The 16,085-nt window shown below is 48.2% G+C and overlaps 1 protein-coding gene across 5 annotated transcripts in view; it reads right to left on the bottom strand.

Annotated features, from left to right (window-relative positions):
- Window positions 1–16,085, bottom strand: part of Ank1 (ankyrin 1) — a 137,134-nt gene that overhangs the window by 106,465 nt on the left and 14,584 nt on the right. For all 5 annotated transcript variants that reach the window (XR_007208507.1, XM_048330266.1, XM_048330268.1 and 2 more), the window contains exon 2: window positions 823–924. Coding sequence is in view for 4 of the 5 variants with exons in the window: in XM_048330266.1 (XP_048186223.1) it covers window positions 823–924 (102 nt within the window). In the remaining variant the exon portion in view is untranslated. The remainder of the gene's footprint in view (window positions 1–822; window positions 925–16,085) is intronic.

Genomic DNA, 16,085 nt, shown 5'->3' with positions numbered 1-16,085 from the left:
CAAAGTCTGATTTACTGTAACAGGATTCATTAACTGTTTTATTAAATGGAAACCCCTTTGTGCAACTACTTAAAGATAATAATAATTTTTTAAAGTTACAATTGGCCCAGTTATTCTAAATTAGGCACTGAGTTAACATCTGTACCTGACTAACTCAATTGGCTATCAAATAGTAACAATGAAACCCAAACAAGCCAGCAATCCACTGGCTAAGCCCTATACTGCTCCCTTCCCTGAAGCCTGTTTCTTCTCTGTTAAGATGGTGCCTAAGTCCTTGGCCCCAAGCCTATCCAAGGATCACCCCAAGCACATTCAGTTTCTGAGACCAGCCCTCTGTCTGAGACCAGGCCCTTGGCTCATGGCCCATGAGCCAGGCCCACAAGCCACAGCATCCTGAGTCAGGCTGCATCTTCCATCCTCCACACTGAGCACAGCCCCAATTGCCCTTTCCCAGCTCACTGCCAGAACCTGTAAGGCTGCAGGTAGACAAAGGAGGCGGGACATCCACACAAATAGACTTCTTCAAAGACTCTTCCTCCCATCCACTGTCAAAGGCCACATCTTCTAGAGTGAGGCCAGAGACCCACATAGCTTCGAAGGGAAGGGGCCAGAGAGGACTGGATTATGGTCCTCAGCAGTGTGTACCCAGAGGGAGCAGCATCTATCTCCCTGGGTGGGTGTGGGTTTGGCCTCAGCTGGCAAAAGCCTCAGGGGCGTGAGGTTCTGGGGAAAGGTGAGAAAGGCAATTTCAAAGTTCTCAAGAAATGATATCAGGCAGACACTGCTTTTTAAAAAGAGAACATGCCTGTCTCCATTGCTTACCTGGTTGCAAGTGTTAATGTCTACCCCATTCCGCAAGTGGTCCAGAGCCTTGTCCAAGTTGCCGGATCGAGCTGCCCTCAGAAAGCTGGTGGCCGCATCGGCCTAAGGGAAAACAATAGGCTGTGAGTGTCTCCATTGTTAACAATCTGAAGGCTCTCTGTGCCCCAGGCCAAGGCAGCAGTTACCCCATTCTCCTGTGAGAACACCTTGTCCCCAACATCTCCAGGTATGAGTCCCCTTGTGCCCTCAGCTGGACTGTTCCGGGACCCAGAATGTGAGGCTGCTCTAGTGTGCACCTCCTATTCGTTCAGGATTTCATAATCAGCCATTCTTGACCACGACCCAGAGGGGACCAGCCTGTTCATACAGCAAATGCTCAGCAGGGCCAGCACTCACTTCTTGCTTCAGGATCTGCAAGAGCTCAACTAGGCCCCAGGCTCCAATGAGTTGTGAAGGAGGCCAGAGAAGCTAAAGTTAGCCAAGCTCTTCCGGGATGCCTTGTGCTTTGTGATCAGCACACAGCATTATGTGCTAACAACATCATTGCTTTCACAGATAATGTACAGCCACATGCACATGTTGTGCAGGCCCGCACCCAGAGATGTAGACCGTAGGCTTCCCCAGAGGTAAGAGGCACAGCGGGACATGCAGGCTAGTGTAGCCCTGAAATTCAGAAACTCAACACCCCAGGTCAGGCTCTTAACAACCAGGTACTCTGTCAGATGTGTGGGATGAGAGTGAAGATCTTGCCTTGGGAGCTCTGGACTGCATTAAACGTGTGGCAACAAGAGAGGGGCAAGGGATGTATGCTACTGCAGATGAATGCAGGAGGAGCCGAGGAGTGAAGAAGTCAAGGCCACAGCAGCTGCCTTAAGTGTAGCAAGCACCCTGAAGTGCTTGGCTACCCTCAGCTCCATCTCCTCATCTATAAACTGGGGGACAGGAAGGCCTTTCTCATATCCTGTGATGCTTCAGTGAAATAGCTTACTTTATAAAGTGTGCTCACAGCGCTTGGCATATAGGATATGCAAAGCTGAGGTTATCAAGTAAGAGTGGATGAGCAGTCTGGGTACAATGGCTCAAGCTTGTAATCCTAGCTATATTGGAGGCAGAGACCTGGAGGACAAGGTTTGAGGCCAGCCTGGGCAAAAACAAACAAAAAAGTTCACAAAACTCCACCTCAACCAATAATTGGACAAAGTGGCTCACATGCACTTGTCATCCCATTGATGCAAGGAAGTACAACAGCTTGGTAGTGCTGAGTGCCTGCCATCCCCAGTGGCAATGGGAAGAACAAGTAGAAGGATCACAGCCTTGGGCATAAGGCGAGATCCTACCTAAAAATGACCAGAGCAAAAAGGGGCTAGAGGCTCAAGTCAAGTGGTTGAGGGCTCGCCTAGCAAATGTGAGGACCTGAGTTGAATCCCCAATAATACACACACAAAAGGTGGAATGAGTTGTGAATGTGTGTGCTGCTGTTCCTGCAGATGACCCCACCTAGTGGTTTCCTCTACTCTGGACACTCAGTCCCTCTCCTCTGCCAAGTTTTCAGAGCATGGGTGGTAGGCTATATGGTGTGCCCCCCAAAGGCCAGCCACATTGTAAGCCCTGCAGCTTGTGGCTGTCCTTGTTTGAAAGAGACCTTGAAGCTGTAATTGAGTTGTGACTCCTGAGATGAGATCATCTAGATTCCCTAGGTTGACCCTAAAGCCAGGGATAAGTGTCCTTCAAGAAGGTAGAAAAGGAGACAGAGTTGGAGGCAGAAAGTAGAGGAAACAGATGAGTCCCAAGAGCCTCCAAGAGCCTTGGCCTGAATCCTGAGGAGGAAGCACTGCCCTGCACAGCACGCAGTCACCCACACTGCCGGCCTCCAGACTGAGAGAAGAAATGTTTGCTCTTGAAGCCACCACTTTGTAGTAACACTTGTCACAGCAGTTGCAAGAAACCAATATATAGATGACTCGAAACCCTAAACATAAAAGACTCAAAATCCACAGCCATACTCTCCACCGATGCTGTACAATGAAGTTCTGAGCTATGCACCTCTGCATTTAACAGTGAACCATAGTAGAAAAGAATCATCAACATTACATCTTCCTTCCTTGCTGCCTCCCTCTCTCCTCTATCACCGAAGCTCAAATACAAGTTATGACATGTATTCATACTGTCCCCAATGTGGCAGGAGATCCCCTTCTTGTCCTCTTTCTTGTCCCATTTTGCCTGGATGGGTTACTTCCTGGACCCTAGGTCCTACTGGAACCCTGCAGGATGCTACCTTTAGACACAGTTTCTGAACCCAAGATCCATAGGACCAAAGTTTCAGTTTCAAAATGCATTTTAAATGTCTCTCTCTAGCTACTGAATTTATGCAAGTCGTGTCTTCGCAGTCAAATTTTTTGCTATTCAGGGTCTGGCAAAGCTATGCGTGTCTCTAAGGCCAAGGCCTCTACTGCCTGTTAGCCTTGCTTCTCAACAGGCAGTCTGGGCTGAGGAAACATTTTAGAAAGCGGGACACATCCATTAGTTCCCCATGCATAACCTGTATTCCAGAGAAATCAGACTGAAGGCCTAGCTCTCGGATAAATATCTTTGGCTCCTAATTCACAAAGTATGTCTGCCTCTAACTAACTACAAGAAAAACACATTATTTCCCAAGACTGAAAGTGTTAAAGAGACAAGTCTCCCACCAATGAAATGTCTTTTGCAGCACAATAATAGATTTGGGATAAAAACCTGAGAATTGGATGGATAAAAATAGACGTGGTATCAACGAATGACATTGTAGCTTTGGTTCTAGGAAGCAATGCAGCCAATCATGTCAGACAAGCAGATAAATCAAGGCTAACAGAAGCCACTGAGGACAGCTAAAGAGTTGTTGGTAAAATTATGACAGTAGTCACTGACCAACACATATTACTGGCATCTTTTATTGTTGTTTGCTTTTGTTCCAGGGATGAAACCCTTACCATTGCTCCAGCCTTCCTACCCAACGGTACATCTTTTAACCCTCATGGCAATAGGTGAGGTAAGTATAATTGTATCCCATTTAAAGGTGGTAACACTTAGGTTTGGAGACATCAATGGCTGGCCCGATTCTGCAACTGGATAACACTTAAGGCAGGTGTGCCTGACAAGGTACAGTGTCAGCAGACTCAATGCTAAGGATATCCATCCAGACAGTGCTGATGGCGTGGCACTGGGCAAGACCACAGCTAACCCTCTGCAAAGCTGCTTATGGGAAAGCTGAGCAGCTTCTGCTCTGTCCCCATGCACTGAGTCAAGGCCAAATGGACTCTTGAAAGGAACCATCTCGTGCTACACCTTCCTTTCACTGGTGATGAATCTGAGGCCCAGGAAGTACAGTGAGTGGCTGAGGTTGCCTAAATTATTGAAGGTGAAGTAACTTGTTAGTCATTTTCCCTGTGACCTTCAGTGGGTATGGAGTAGACAGGACAGGGGCAAGATCCTTGGGTTGGTGTCACTCCCCAACACATCCCTGGCTACTGTGCCCTGCTCACTTTAATTTCACAGTGCACTTCCTGAGGGCCCAGTTCAAGTCCGGTATCTCTCTGGCAGATAAAGATGGCAGGGAAAGTAGAATGGAGGCCTTGTTCTCCTGATTTGCAAGAAACACAGCATAGAGAGATCATTCATGTAGGCAGATGGCCACAGACTCATTCCATAAGTATTCACTGAGAAATAATTCTCAAGCTGCAGAACCGATGCCCCTGGGGCTTATATGAGACTCATCTTTATTGTCTTGTTCTTCCATATCTCCACTACCCATCCATCTCATGCAATGACTCCAATTCAGCTGTGTGTCTGGCACACCTGGGAACAGCCTGTATAATCCAACAGGGTAGAAAGACTGCAAAAGAATCTAACATGTTTCATTAAAAATGTTTGTCTCAGTAGGCTAGACATGGTAGCTCATACTTGTAGCCCCAACTACTCATGAGGCAGACATTGAAGGGATTGTGGGTGCCGGTAAGCCCAGGCAAAAAGTTAGGAGACGCCCTATTTCAACCAACAAGCTAGGTGTGTCTGAGTGAATACTACTGAGAAAAGCAACAACAAATTCTGAGTTATGATAAATTAAAGCAGAGTGGCTGGACCTCTCCAAGTCTATTCATCTTACTTGGAAGTCTCAAATTTTGTTAGGGGTGAGGAGACCCGGGGACCTGTAGAAGGCCTGCACACTGTTCCAGTGCACCACAATGAACTCACACCATGAACCAGCATCATCAAAGTGATCACACAGCCCTGTGTGCCCCCCACCAAGGCCCTCTGGACCTTTGTCCCTTCTCCATCTTGAGTTTCATTTTCATCAGTGTGCCTGTGTGCATATGCACACATTGTGTACACTGCATGGGTGGAGGACACTCAACACCAAATGTATTTTGATCCCTAGCCCACATTAATGTGGGCTAATCTATGTCATATCCTTGAACCTCCTCTCAACACAAAGTGCATTTGCTTTTACAGAGCTCTCACTGTGTTTTCCACTCAAACTCAATTAGTGCATTTGCTCCTCCCAAGAATCCCATGTGAGACAAGTACTTTATTATCTCTCTCTCTCTCTCTCTCTCTCTCTTTGTAGATGAGGTGACTGACTCACCAAGAAGTTGGCCAAAGTCACACAGCTATGCGGGTTTCCAGGATTTGAATCTAGCTAGTATACATGTCAACATTCGCTGATCTATCATTTTGGAGTGCACATTAGGTTCCTCTCAAATTTAGCTTTGGCTGGTGGAAGCCTTCTGGAGGAAGGAAATGAAAGAGAAAGGAAGGGAACAGAATTCCTCTTGAGTCTCAAGTTATCAAGGCCACTCTGGGAGCAATGAGCCCTGATCACATGCATACTTCCTCTGTGGTGTGGTGTTAATGAAGCAATAGATGAGCATACCAGGGGCTCCAGTGTCTGGGGAGGAAGAGGCCGGAAACTTGCTAGGAAATGTCAACATGCCTGTGACACCTGGGTTTTCATTCTCCCTCCAGATGGTAAGAATCCAGGCCTCTTCATCCTCCTAGGAGCCTGGAGGGGGCCTGGGTTTCCCCCTGGACAGATCAGGGTTTCTTTCTCAAGGCCCAAGCATACAAATCCCCTCTGAAAGGGTGACTAGCCAGCATACACATCTCTAAGCAGGTGATCTCCATATCCAGCTCTCTTTCCCAAGACTCATTAAGGCAGAACTCCCGGGAAGAGTCTGGGGGCTTCTTGGGGCACATCTAAGAAAGACAGGCAGGGGATACTATCTGCCCAGATGGAGGGGAGTGGACTCCAGCCCAAGTATCTACGTGTCCCTTGCTGTGTCCCCTCTATTACACACAAATATTAATAAACCCTGACCCTCCCACCTGTTTTATGAATTTTCTCCCCAGAAAGCTGGGCTATTAGGGCTCTATCCTGCCTCCAGCACCCAATCAGATTACCACTGGCAAAGGCAAAATGCAAATTAAGAGATCTCATGTAAGTAGGAGTTCTGGGGATCCTTTCAACCCCAACGCAGGCCCTGAGGAAATCTCTAATGACCCCTTGTGCACCCAGCCTTAGAGGCAAGCTGGGTGGTGTGGGCATTTGTGCAGCCAGGGTAGGCTTATCTTTTGTTTTAAGTAGGCAGAACTTGTCTGTTATACCCTGCCTCCCCCCCATTTGCTACTGTGAGCTTGGCCAGGATCCCCAACCTCACCTTCCTAGGGGGCTGGGTGAATAATTTACAGCTGGGCTTCGGCCCCCCCCCACAGTTCTGCCTTCCTTTCAACTCCACTCCTGAGTGGGGGCGGGAGGGAGGGCTGCATTTCTGAGCCTTAGGGTCAGAGCTGACCCTGCCCAGGCCAGGGCCTGGCCTCAGGGGTCCCCACAACTGGGTTTGCAGCAGGGTCCTTCGGGGTGAGGGGTGCAGCTTCGGAGGGCCGCGCGCCCGCCCCTACCCAACTCGGGTCCAGGCCCCAGTCTCTTTGGGCACGGTCTCCGTGGGGAGGAATTTTCCTCTGCACTGTGCCGGCCGCCTGGACGCCTGCGGGAGGCAGCTTCTAGAAGGGCGGCCCGGCGCGTCCCCGCCCCGCCCCCGCCCCGCAAAGTTGGCGCGAGCGGCCGGCGGGCAGCCGCAGCCCGGAGGGAGGGCTCGGGGCGCGCCCCGCACCGCCGCCCCCCCGCACCCCTTACCCCGCGCCCGGCCGCTGCACTCACCGCGGGGTCCGCACCGGCCCGGTCCGGCCGCGCTGCCATCTCCGGGCTCCCGCGCTGAAATCTGAGAGCCCGGCCCGGTTATCCGCTGGGCGGCGCGGGGAGTGCAGACGAGTTACGCGGCATCTGGCTAAAAATACGGGCTCCCCCGGCTCGGCTGGCCCTGGCGCCCAGACCCCGGAGTCCGCCCTCCGGCCCGCGCTAACGAGCTCGCTCCGTCCTCCCCTCCGAGGGGAAAGTGACCGCGCAGCCGTCTTCAGAGAGTGACCCCGGGCCGGGCCCGGCCGAGGGGCCGCCGAGCTGCAGGCACCGGCGGCCCGGCGGCGGGCGCACAGCCGCGTCCTGAGCCGCACCAGCGGGGCGCCCCGGGCCGAAGGAGCCGAGGAGCTCCCTGCTGCATGGCGCGCTCGCCCTCCTCCTGCCACCCCGGCCACCTTTCTGAATGGGCCTCGGTGCTGCAGGGGGCCCGGGGCGAGCTCAGGAAATCCTGGAGCAAGTCCTGGAGCCGACTGGCATGCTTTGAGCTCCTCCGGGGTGTCCTGAGCCCTGAGACGCTGCGCGCCAGCCCAGGGCAGGCAGCGCGCACCGAGGCGCGCTACTGCTGCGTGCGTGCCGCTCTCCTCCAACCGACCCGGCCCCGCCGTGGGCCCGCAGCACGCGCCTGGGCTTCTGCCCTCAGACCTCCCCACTTTCCAGGAGGTCACTCCAGGAGCAGATGGTTGGCATGTCAGGGGCTGCAAAATCTTAGAGAAGACACCATGGAGGCACAACTATGGCTGATGAGAAATGGTCAGGAAAAGCCACACTGGCTGACGGGGGCCCCAGGTGACACTGCTTATTCACAGGCTGCTTGTGTAAAGCACTAGCCCATTTTCATGCTGTCTAAAGTAACTGTCTACCTACATCACCAAACCCTCTTTGCTGCTCCCACTAATCAGTGGGAGACCTCCTTATTGAACTCTCATGACCACCCACAAGGTAGACAAGACAATGCTGCTGCTACTGTATGGATGGAGAACCTGAGCTCAGAAAGAAGAGTCAGGGCCACAAATTGACTCAAAGTCCTTTCACTAACAGCATTGGCAAGACTCCAATCCAAAGATGCTCAGTGCCAGGAAGACAATGTGGAAGATGCCCCTGATGGGTAGAAAACGTAAGCAGCCACAAAGGAGTCCCTGGGAATCTCTAGGATAAGTGAAGATCATGGCAAGGCCAGAATGTTGCCCAAAAGATCCATCTAATGATTGTGTGCTAATGCAACTAACTCCTTGCTGTGTGAATAAAAAGAAAACCAACATGAAGACAGCAGCCTCCAGGGCCAAGGCTCCCAACACCAGTGGAGACAGAATTGAGGACAGGCATGCTCTAAAAAATTGAGAAACGCCCATACTCTTGTACCAACAGGAAATGTCAGTCCAGAGGAGGACAGTCACTGACCTCCTCCATTGCTAAAACACGAGTCACTCTGTATGTCTCTTGCCATGTGCCTCTTAACTGCCTCCCTTTGCTAGAATTTTCTATGCAGAAGGCTTCAATTAATAAGTTACACTTACTGGAACATCCCTGATCAGTTCAGGGAAGTATCTCAAGGGATATAAGGCATTGTTCTAATATTAATATTTAGAGGGAGAAAGCATCCTACTCCAACTCAAAATGAATATGTATATTTTGAAAAACACGTAGTTGACTTGCATGGTGAACTGACGAGAGTATTCACAGTATTAACTTACTATGAATTGCATTGAAAATGCAGTTTGATGAATTTGACATGTCAATCACCTCCAAACTCTCCTGGTACCCCCTAGAAGTCCCCATCTTCTTTGAGTTGGTCCACACCCTTGCCAACAGTTGGTATGGTCATTAATTTAGACATCCTAACAGATATGAGCAGTCTCATTCTGATTTTAGTTTATATTTTACTTAACAGCTAATAAGAGCTTTTCAAGTGCTCATCTGCTGTCTACTATCTTCTTCGGTGACCTATCTGTATCTTTTGCTTTATTTATTTATTTTTGTCGGCTATAGGGCTTGAACTGAGGATCTAGTTACTCAAGGCTAGCACTCTATCCATTGAGCCACAGTTCCACTTCCAGTTTTTGAGTGGTTAATTGGAGATGAGAGTTTCACAGGGACTTTCTGCCCAGGCTGGCTTCAAACTACAATCCTCAGATCTCAGCCTCCTGAGTAGCTAGGATTATAACCAGGAGCCACTGGCACCCAGTTTGTTCTATTTACAATTTATTTTCTTCTTACTGAGTTTGGAGAAATCCTTGAATAGGGTTATCTGTCTCAAAGGTGAGGTAAACTGGTACCTTGCAAATGAAATGGTCGCAGATCAATTAAAAAACAACAACAACCCAGCTCAGTTTTGGTACCTAGTTCTTCTAACTCTTACACCCAGGTTTACAGGTGATATAAGAAAATCACAGGAAGTTGAAATAGTCATAGTGGGCCAGGAGCTGAAGACAACCCACAGCACTATGAATAATGAGAAAGATACTGAGGAAACACAAGGGACTTCAACATCCAGGTCTGACAGAATCCTTGTCTTAGTCATGGCCTCATTAGGGTTGAGGCTTTGAAACTTATTGAAAGAGTCCATCAAAGGCAAGAGAGGAAATGATACTGCTGCAGGCACCATGTTCAGTAAGACCTGAGGTTAAAGGAACTGAGATGATTAGCATTAGAGAAGAGAAAGCTAAAGGGCACCCTGGGGGGCAGAGATTCCATGTGCCCTTTCCCACGCATGTCAGTCCCAGACCATGCCTGAATTATAAGCATCTCTTGAGCAGGGACGGCCAGAGGCTTTCAACAGATCCACAACTCCTAGTCCAGCCGATGGCTTTGTTGTGTCTACAGGGATTTCCCCCAAGCTTACTAAATTTTACCAAGCACCTCTCTGCTGTTCCCTAAGTGTGAAAAAATTATGAAGTATTGGGGGCCTTGGCTGAGGAGTTCTGTCATCTAAGCCACAATAAGCTATATCAGGAGGAGACAATGTAGGGGAAGAAGAAAGGAAAGAAAATAACCAGGTAAGGTGGCACATGCTGTAATACCCACACTCAGGTAGAAGAAACAGAAAGATCATGAGTTCAAGACCAGCCTACTTTACAAAAACAAAACAGACAGGGGTAACATTCACTAGGTAACACTGAAAACACTGGCTGGCTCGCTTGGTGAGGTGGTTGTCACTAGGATGGCAGGAACTGGGACAGTCTATGGGTTATGCCTTCTACAAGCTTTTATTGGGCTAGTCAGCCATTCTTTACTTCTCCCCCAGATGGGGAGAATACTTTTGGTTTGTGTTGTTTGTTTGATCAAAAGCCCGGAATAAAGAAGGTGAGGTTCTCCAGAAGACTCGGCCTCCAGGATACTGAGCAGGAGTCAGTCTGGTGTTCAGGATGTCTCTTCCCTGATGGAGGCTCAGAGAGAGATAACAGCAACAAACACAGCTCCAGAGGAGGGCATGCTGGCAATGGGCATCCTCAGCCCTCTGCCAGGCTCCCACCTGCATCTGACAGTGCCTTGGTTGCAGACTTGTAATCCTTCTGTGTAATCAGCTCAGCCATGGAACTGAATAATAACATGTTCTGCTTTTCTGAGTTGTTTCTTAAAGTATCAACATTAGTAAGTTTGCCATTGACTACATTTGTTTTGATAAAGGAAATTACATTTTGAGCACTGGTTTCAGCTTCAGCAAAATGAAAACAACTTTGCCCACCTCTGCAGGTATTGTGAGGTAGATGTGAAAAAAGCCTGGCACACATCTTGACCCATAGCAGGTGCTCAGTCAATGATGGTTTAGGCTTCCATCCTCCTTCCCTCCCTTCCGGGGGTCCTCTTCTCAGCCTTAAGGTTTCACAGTGGATTAAGCCCTAATTTTTCAGGGTAGAAACAAGATTAGTAACACCCTAGCCTCCTGGAGAGGAAATTTAGCAAAAGCTTTAGTTGGGAAGAAGGAAGGTTGACTGTAGTAAGAAGACCTGAGGCTTGACACCCATTCTTCTCCGTTTGCATCTCCTCTGCACAACAGAAATGATTTTCTGATTGCATATCCACAGAAGTTGTGCTCCGGGCCTGTGCCTGGCAGCTCCTTTGGCAGTTTCCTGTTTTGTCCTGGTTGCCTACCAATCCAATTTTGTTCTTAACCCTTCTTCTATCTTCTCTGCCCTTCACCCATGCAGGGAGTTACCCAAGTTCCTTGAGGCTCTGGGTGCCACTGATAAGGGTGGGTACAGGAGCTCCACCCTTTACCAAGAAAGGGAGGCCAGTTTATCGCCACTGGGGAGTCAGACATAAACCACCCAGGGGAGGTCATAAGTCATCTAGCGCATCACTGCTGGGAAAACATAATTCCTCATATATGCACAATTGTACCAAAACCTCTGCTCCCCAATTCATTAGGCAGAGCTTTTATGGGATGCTCCACACAATATTCCACTGACTGGAGTGGGAATAGCTCAGTGATAGAGTCTGGGTTAGAATGTGTGAAGCTCTGGGCTTCATCTCTAGCTAAATAAATACATAAATACATAAATCTGCTGAATTGAATAAGAAATACAGTCTGACTCCCTTATTAAAACCTTGTCATTTCTTCTGAACATTTACAGTAGGACAAACATTTATAGTCTGTTTTCTATTTTACTTTCAGTGGTAAATCTTCAGTTCCTGGGTGCAAGGCCTCTTCAGATGAAGTGATTGCAAATGTGGGGGGTCTATTTAGGGAGGTGACCAGAACTGGGTATCAGATCCCATAGTGTTGGCGCTGATCTCTACCATGTTCCTTTTAAGAGGGTTGGCAGCCTTGGAATCTATTTTTAAACATATGAGGAAGGTGCTCCAGTGGATTCCAGATAGGCCAACATTAAACTGGAGATCACTACATGCCGGGGAGGGAGTGTGGCTGGATCTAGGATTTTTCCTTCACATGCACACAAAGGTCCCCCTAATTCCTGGGATCATTTATGGGCTGTAGTTTCAGAAGGATCTATTGAGTTGGCACAGCCTCCCTGGAATTTGACTCCAGCTGGGCCAGTAAGTTGGAGAAGAGCTATCTTTGCTGCCTCTGTGTTTCAAGATGGGAGATTTTTCTGGCCCCAGTGTGAAAAATCAATATATTATTTATATATCTGTCAAATCACTTGCTTTGGGTCCCTTGCCCTATCCAGCATAGTTGAGTCTTCAGTTAAGAACTACACCAGAGCACTTAAGCCACATTTGAGCCCCCAATGGCCACTGTGCCCAGTTCTGGAAATCTAGCTCTGAGTGAGAGAGAGGGCACTGGACCCGAGTCACAAGGCTAGGGAGACAGGATTATTTTCACAACAGTGAGAAATAAACAAGCATCCAACATCACTGTCTCACCACAGGGCCAGACGAAGAGAACAGAATGTCTGAAGTACAATAACAAATCTCAGCTTTCGAATTCATTTCTCCATGGAATGAAAGAGGGAACTGCAGTTCCTAGGATCCAAACACCTTGATAGTGGGAAGCACTTCTTTCGGACCATCAGGGGAGAAAGTGAGAGACCAAGGTCTTCTCAGAACTGTTGGCTCAATCCCAGACCTAGCACAGAGGAAGCTACACACAGGCTTTTGAGTAGAACCAGACTGAACTGAGCTCCCCAGTGTAACCAAATAAAAGCCTCTGCCAGGCTTGGTGAGAACAACAGGCGTGGTCTTAGCATGATGCTGGCCATACACCAAAGACTCTGTACACATTAACTGCACTCATCTGTGGGATCTCTTCTGACTTTAAAATGAGCCACATCAGTAGAAACAAAAGCAATCAGTAGGGAAAAAGAAAGGAAACTGTTCATTTCTACATGAGCTGTTATGGCTCCTATGGGGTCAGCCTTGGAAACACTGTTCTTTCTCAGAAGGGGACTTCACAGCTGCTTCCCATTCCAGAGCCTTTGGCTATGCAGCAGACAGGATGCCCCTTCCCTTCCCCCTCCCCCCCCCGTCCATAATTCTGTCATTTCTCTATACTTCCATCAGGACTAAATGGCTCATCTTGTCTAGGAGAGCCACTCTACTTCTGCATGACAACATGGCACACATTCCTCCGTGGCCCCTGGTTTCCTTGCTGAGGGGCAAGATGTTGAGATGTCACGAGTACCTGCTGTCATTGAATGTACTAACCCATGTCAGCAACCCATGCTTCAGCTTCCCAGTGAGGGGCTGGGCTACATTTGTAGCTGACACTTCACAATATGTTGCTAATCTGGGAGCCCAAACTCCAGTGGAAACGAGCGTTTTGGAAATATATATGAGCTGCTTTGTGAGAATGGTCCCATTTAACTCAACAGCCTTGAGTGTTTGCAAAAAATTACAGAAGCTGTCTCTACAGTCTGCTGGGGTAGAAAAAGGAGTAATAGACACTGAGGAAATTACAAGCTTAAACACACTTGCTAACATGGAAAAAAAGCGGTTGCTTAAATGGGCTGAAGAATTATCAAGGGGTGCAGTTTCTGAGGCTGTCCACTGGCTGCTCCACTAGCCCCTTGTGGCATGCCCTCCTCCCATGCTTAGTTAGACATGCAATTGTGCCTCAGAAGAACCACAATCTGAAGCCAGCAGGACTGACCTGTCTCCTTTGACTCCCAGTCAGGATGGGTAACACTGCCAGCCACAAGGGGACTCACCGAAGATCCCAGAGCTAAGCCCTTCCAGAGCAAGGCCCTTCCAGGATGAGAAGGCATCCCGGAACCCCTACTGGGAGGTGGACCATGACTCTACCCTCAATATTTCACTAGAGTAACAATTACATACAGGTGACGGAGCAGGGAGGGGAAAAGGCTTGAAAAATAATAAAGGCTAGAACGTATGAGCCAGAAGCTGTTGGGAGTACATTAGATATTGTAACCTATTTAGTCATCACACGTAGCCACTAAGGTAGTGACTACCATTGTCCTCACTTTACAGAAGCAACTGCAGAGCCCACTTGTGGGCAGGATGAAGCTTTGGGTGGCACATGATGCAGAAAGGAGGAGCTACTCGGAGCTGTAATCTCAGATAAGCCAAAGGTATTTCTAAGGTAGATGGGAAATGTAAACTTCAATATTCTCCAGCAAGATGTGCTCAATCCTGGGTATTTTGGTACAATAGAGGATCTTTAATGAAAATTATCCCCATTCACAAAAGACTATAGCTACTGGTCAGACACAACTGATACAGACAAAAGCCCACGATCCACAGGAGCCAGGCCTCCAGGCCTACAAGAGGTTGTCCTTTCAGGAGCAATGGGGGGGGGGGGGGAGGAGGGGGATGTGTGCGACAGTATGGCTGAATCAGTGCTACCTACCTTCACCAAGTTCTTTGGAATGATGGTGGCAATACTAATCCTGTAATTTCAGTTGGCCTTCCCAACTAGGCCAAAGAAGTTCCTGAAAACATATGTTGAGCCTTCCCTGCTAGCCCTGAATTGTTGACCTTCAGACCAGCTGACCAAGGAGACAGAACTTGAGGAACTCTTCAAGGGGACTCGGCTCTACCCCTTTCTCCCAGTCCTGGTGCTGAGAGGCTGCTCTGCTGGTCAAATGCTGCCACAACTCGCCTACCTAGTGTTGCCTAGATTTTGTCATTCTCACACTGCATAGAGTGAAGAGCTTGTTCATCCATGCTCCTCATGAGCCCCTTTCAGCACCCCTGGAAATGAGTGTGTCATCTGCCTTCCGTGTCCTGTCCCTATCTCTTTTGTATAGCCAAGGCAACGAGAGCAGGTGCCACCTACTTTTATACTTAGGAGGGAATAAGCCATACCCCTGCCCTCTTGTCTGCAGGAGACCCAGGCCATAGTGAATGGATTCCAAGGTGCATTACATCAGAACATCTCTACCCTGCACAATAGCAAAGAAAAGCTACACGGGCCCCCATCTAAGCCTTGGCATCATATCTTTCGAAAAGAAATAAAATCTTGGCTGTATTGATGTTCTTGGCATGTCGAAAGTTCTGTGACTTTATGAAATGAAGACCTTATTTCTACTCTCAAAGCAATCTTGAAGTTCACTTCCAAAGTTGCTTCTCACATCATTGAACTTTTAAGTAAAGGAATGTTATTAGAGAAAGAATGGGAGAAATTGCAGTGAACCAAGTGTTATTCATTATTATTATTAGTAGCAATACCCAAAGCACTATCACCTATAGAGTGACTAAGTTAGTTCCTCATCCCCAGAGAGATTTCCAGGATTTCTGCTGCAGGATGCCAGGATACCTGCCAATTAACATTTCCACAGCAGGTCAGTCTTTAATCCCGCAAGTGGTTTTTCAGGTGAAAGGAAGAGAAATTCCAACATAAAAACTCAAGAGTGGTCTAGACATGTGTTTTCTTGTTCATCATCTGTATGTCAGCTGCAATACTGCCAGGAATACTTGGGTAGCCAGTGCAGGTAGAGAGACACATATACTATGATTGGGGTGAAAGATACACGTAACCAGGAAAGTGAGTAGAACAAGAACAGTGTTAAATAAATACTCTGTGAGACAATGGCTCAGGAGATGTGTCTGACAGTGTACAATTATGTACCAAACAGAGGCTCCCACAAAGAGCACGAGAGTTCAGGGGAGAAGGAGAGCTGAGGTCTATAGGACTTGAGGGGGCGTTTACGTAGCAGGGAGAATCTAGAGTTGCCAGCTCTTAGGAGGCTGCGGGCTCCAGCTCAACACTCCTGATGCAGCTTTGGTGCCCTTGACTTCTCAGTGTGTGGTTCTAGAAGATTACATGGGAAAAAGGTGAAGACATCCATGCCTGCATGGAATACGTGAATCCAGAGCAAACCCTGGTCAAGGAGAATATTCTGTCAGGAGAAGATAGGAGTGGGATGGGGAGAGATAGGGAAGAATGATTGAAGGGTGACATTGATCAAGATCCACTGTACTCATAAATTGATATGTTGAACTAAAGCCCCTTTGTACAACTATTTAGCAATAATTAAAAAAGCAAACAAAAACTATCCTGTCAAGCAACAAAAGAAATACACCTCTTCTAGGGAACTGTGTGAATATTGTGTGGAAGGACAATTTCCAACCGCAAAGTTAATTTGAAAGTTTTAGTTGTCTTCTGCCTTGAATTTAA

Source organism: Perognathus longimembris, chromosome 21, assembly GCF_023159225.1.
Source record: "Perognathus longimembris pacificus isolate PPM17 chromosome 21, ASM2315922v1, whole genome shotgun sequence".
Classification (NCBI taxonomy): domain Eukaryota; kingdom Metazoa; phylum Chordata; class Mammalia; order Rodentia; family Heteromyidae; genus Perognathus; species Perognathus longimembris.
The sequence above is the reverse complement of the archived record's forward strand: the minus strand, read 5'-3'. Positions and strand labels throughout refer to the sequence as shown.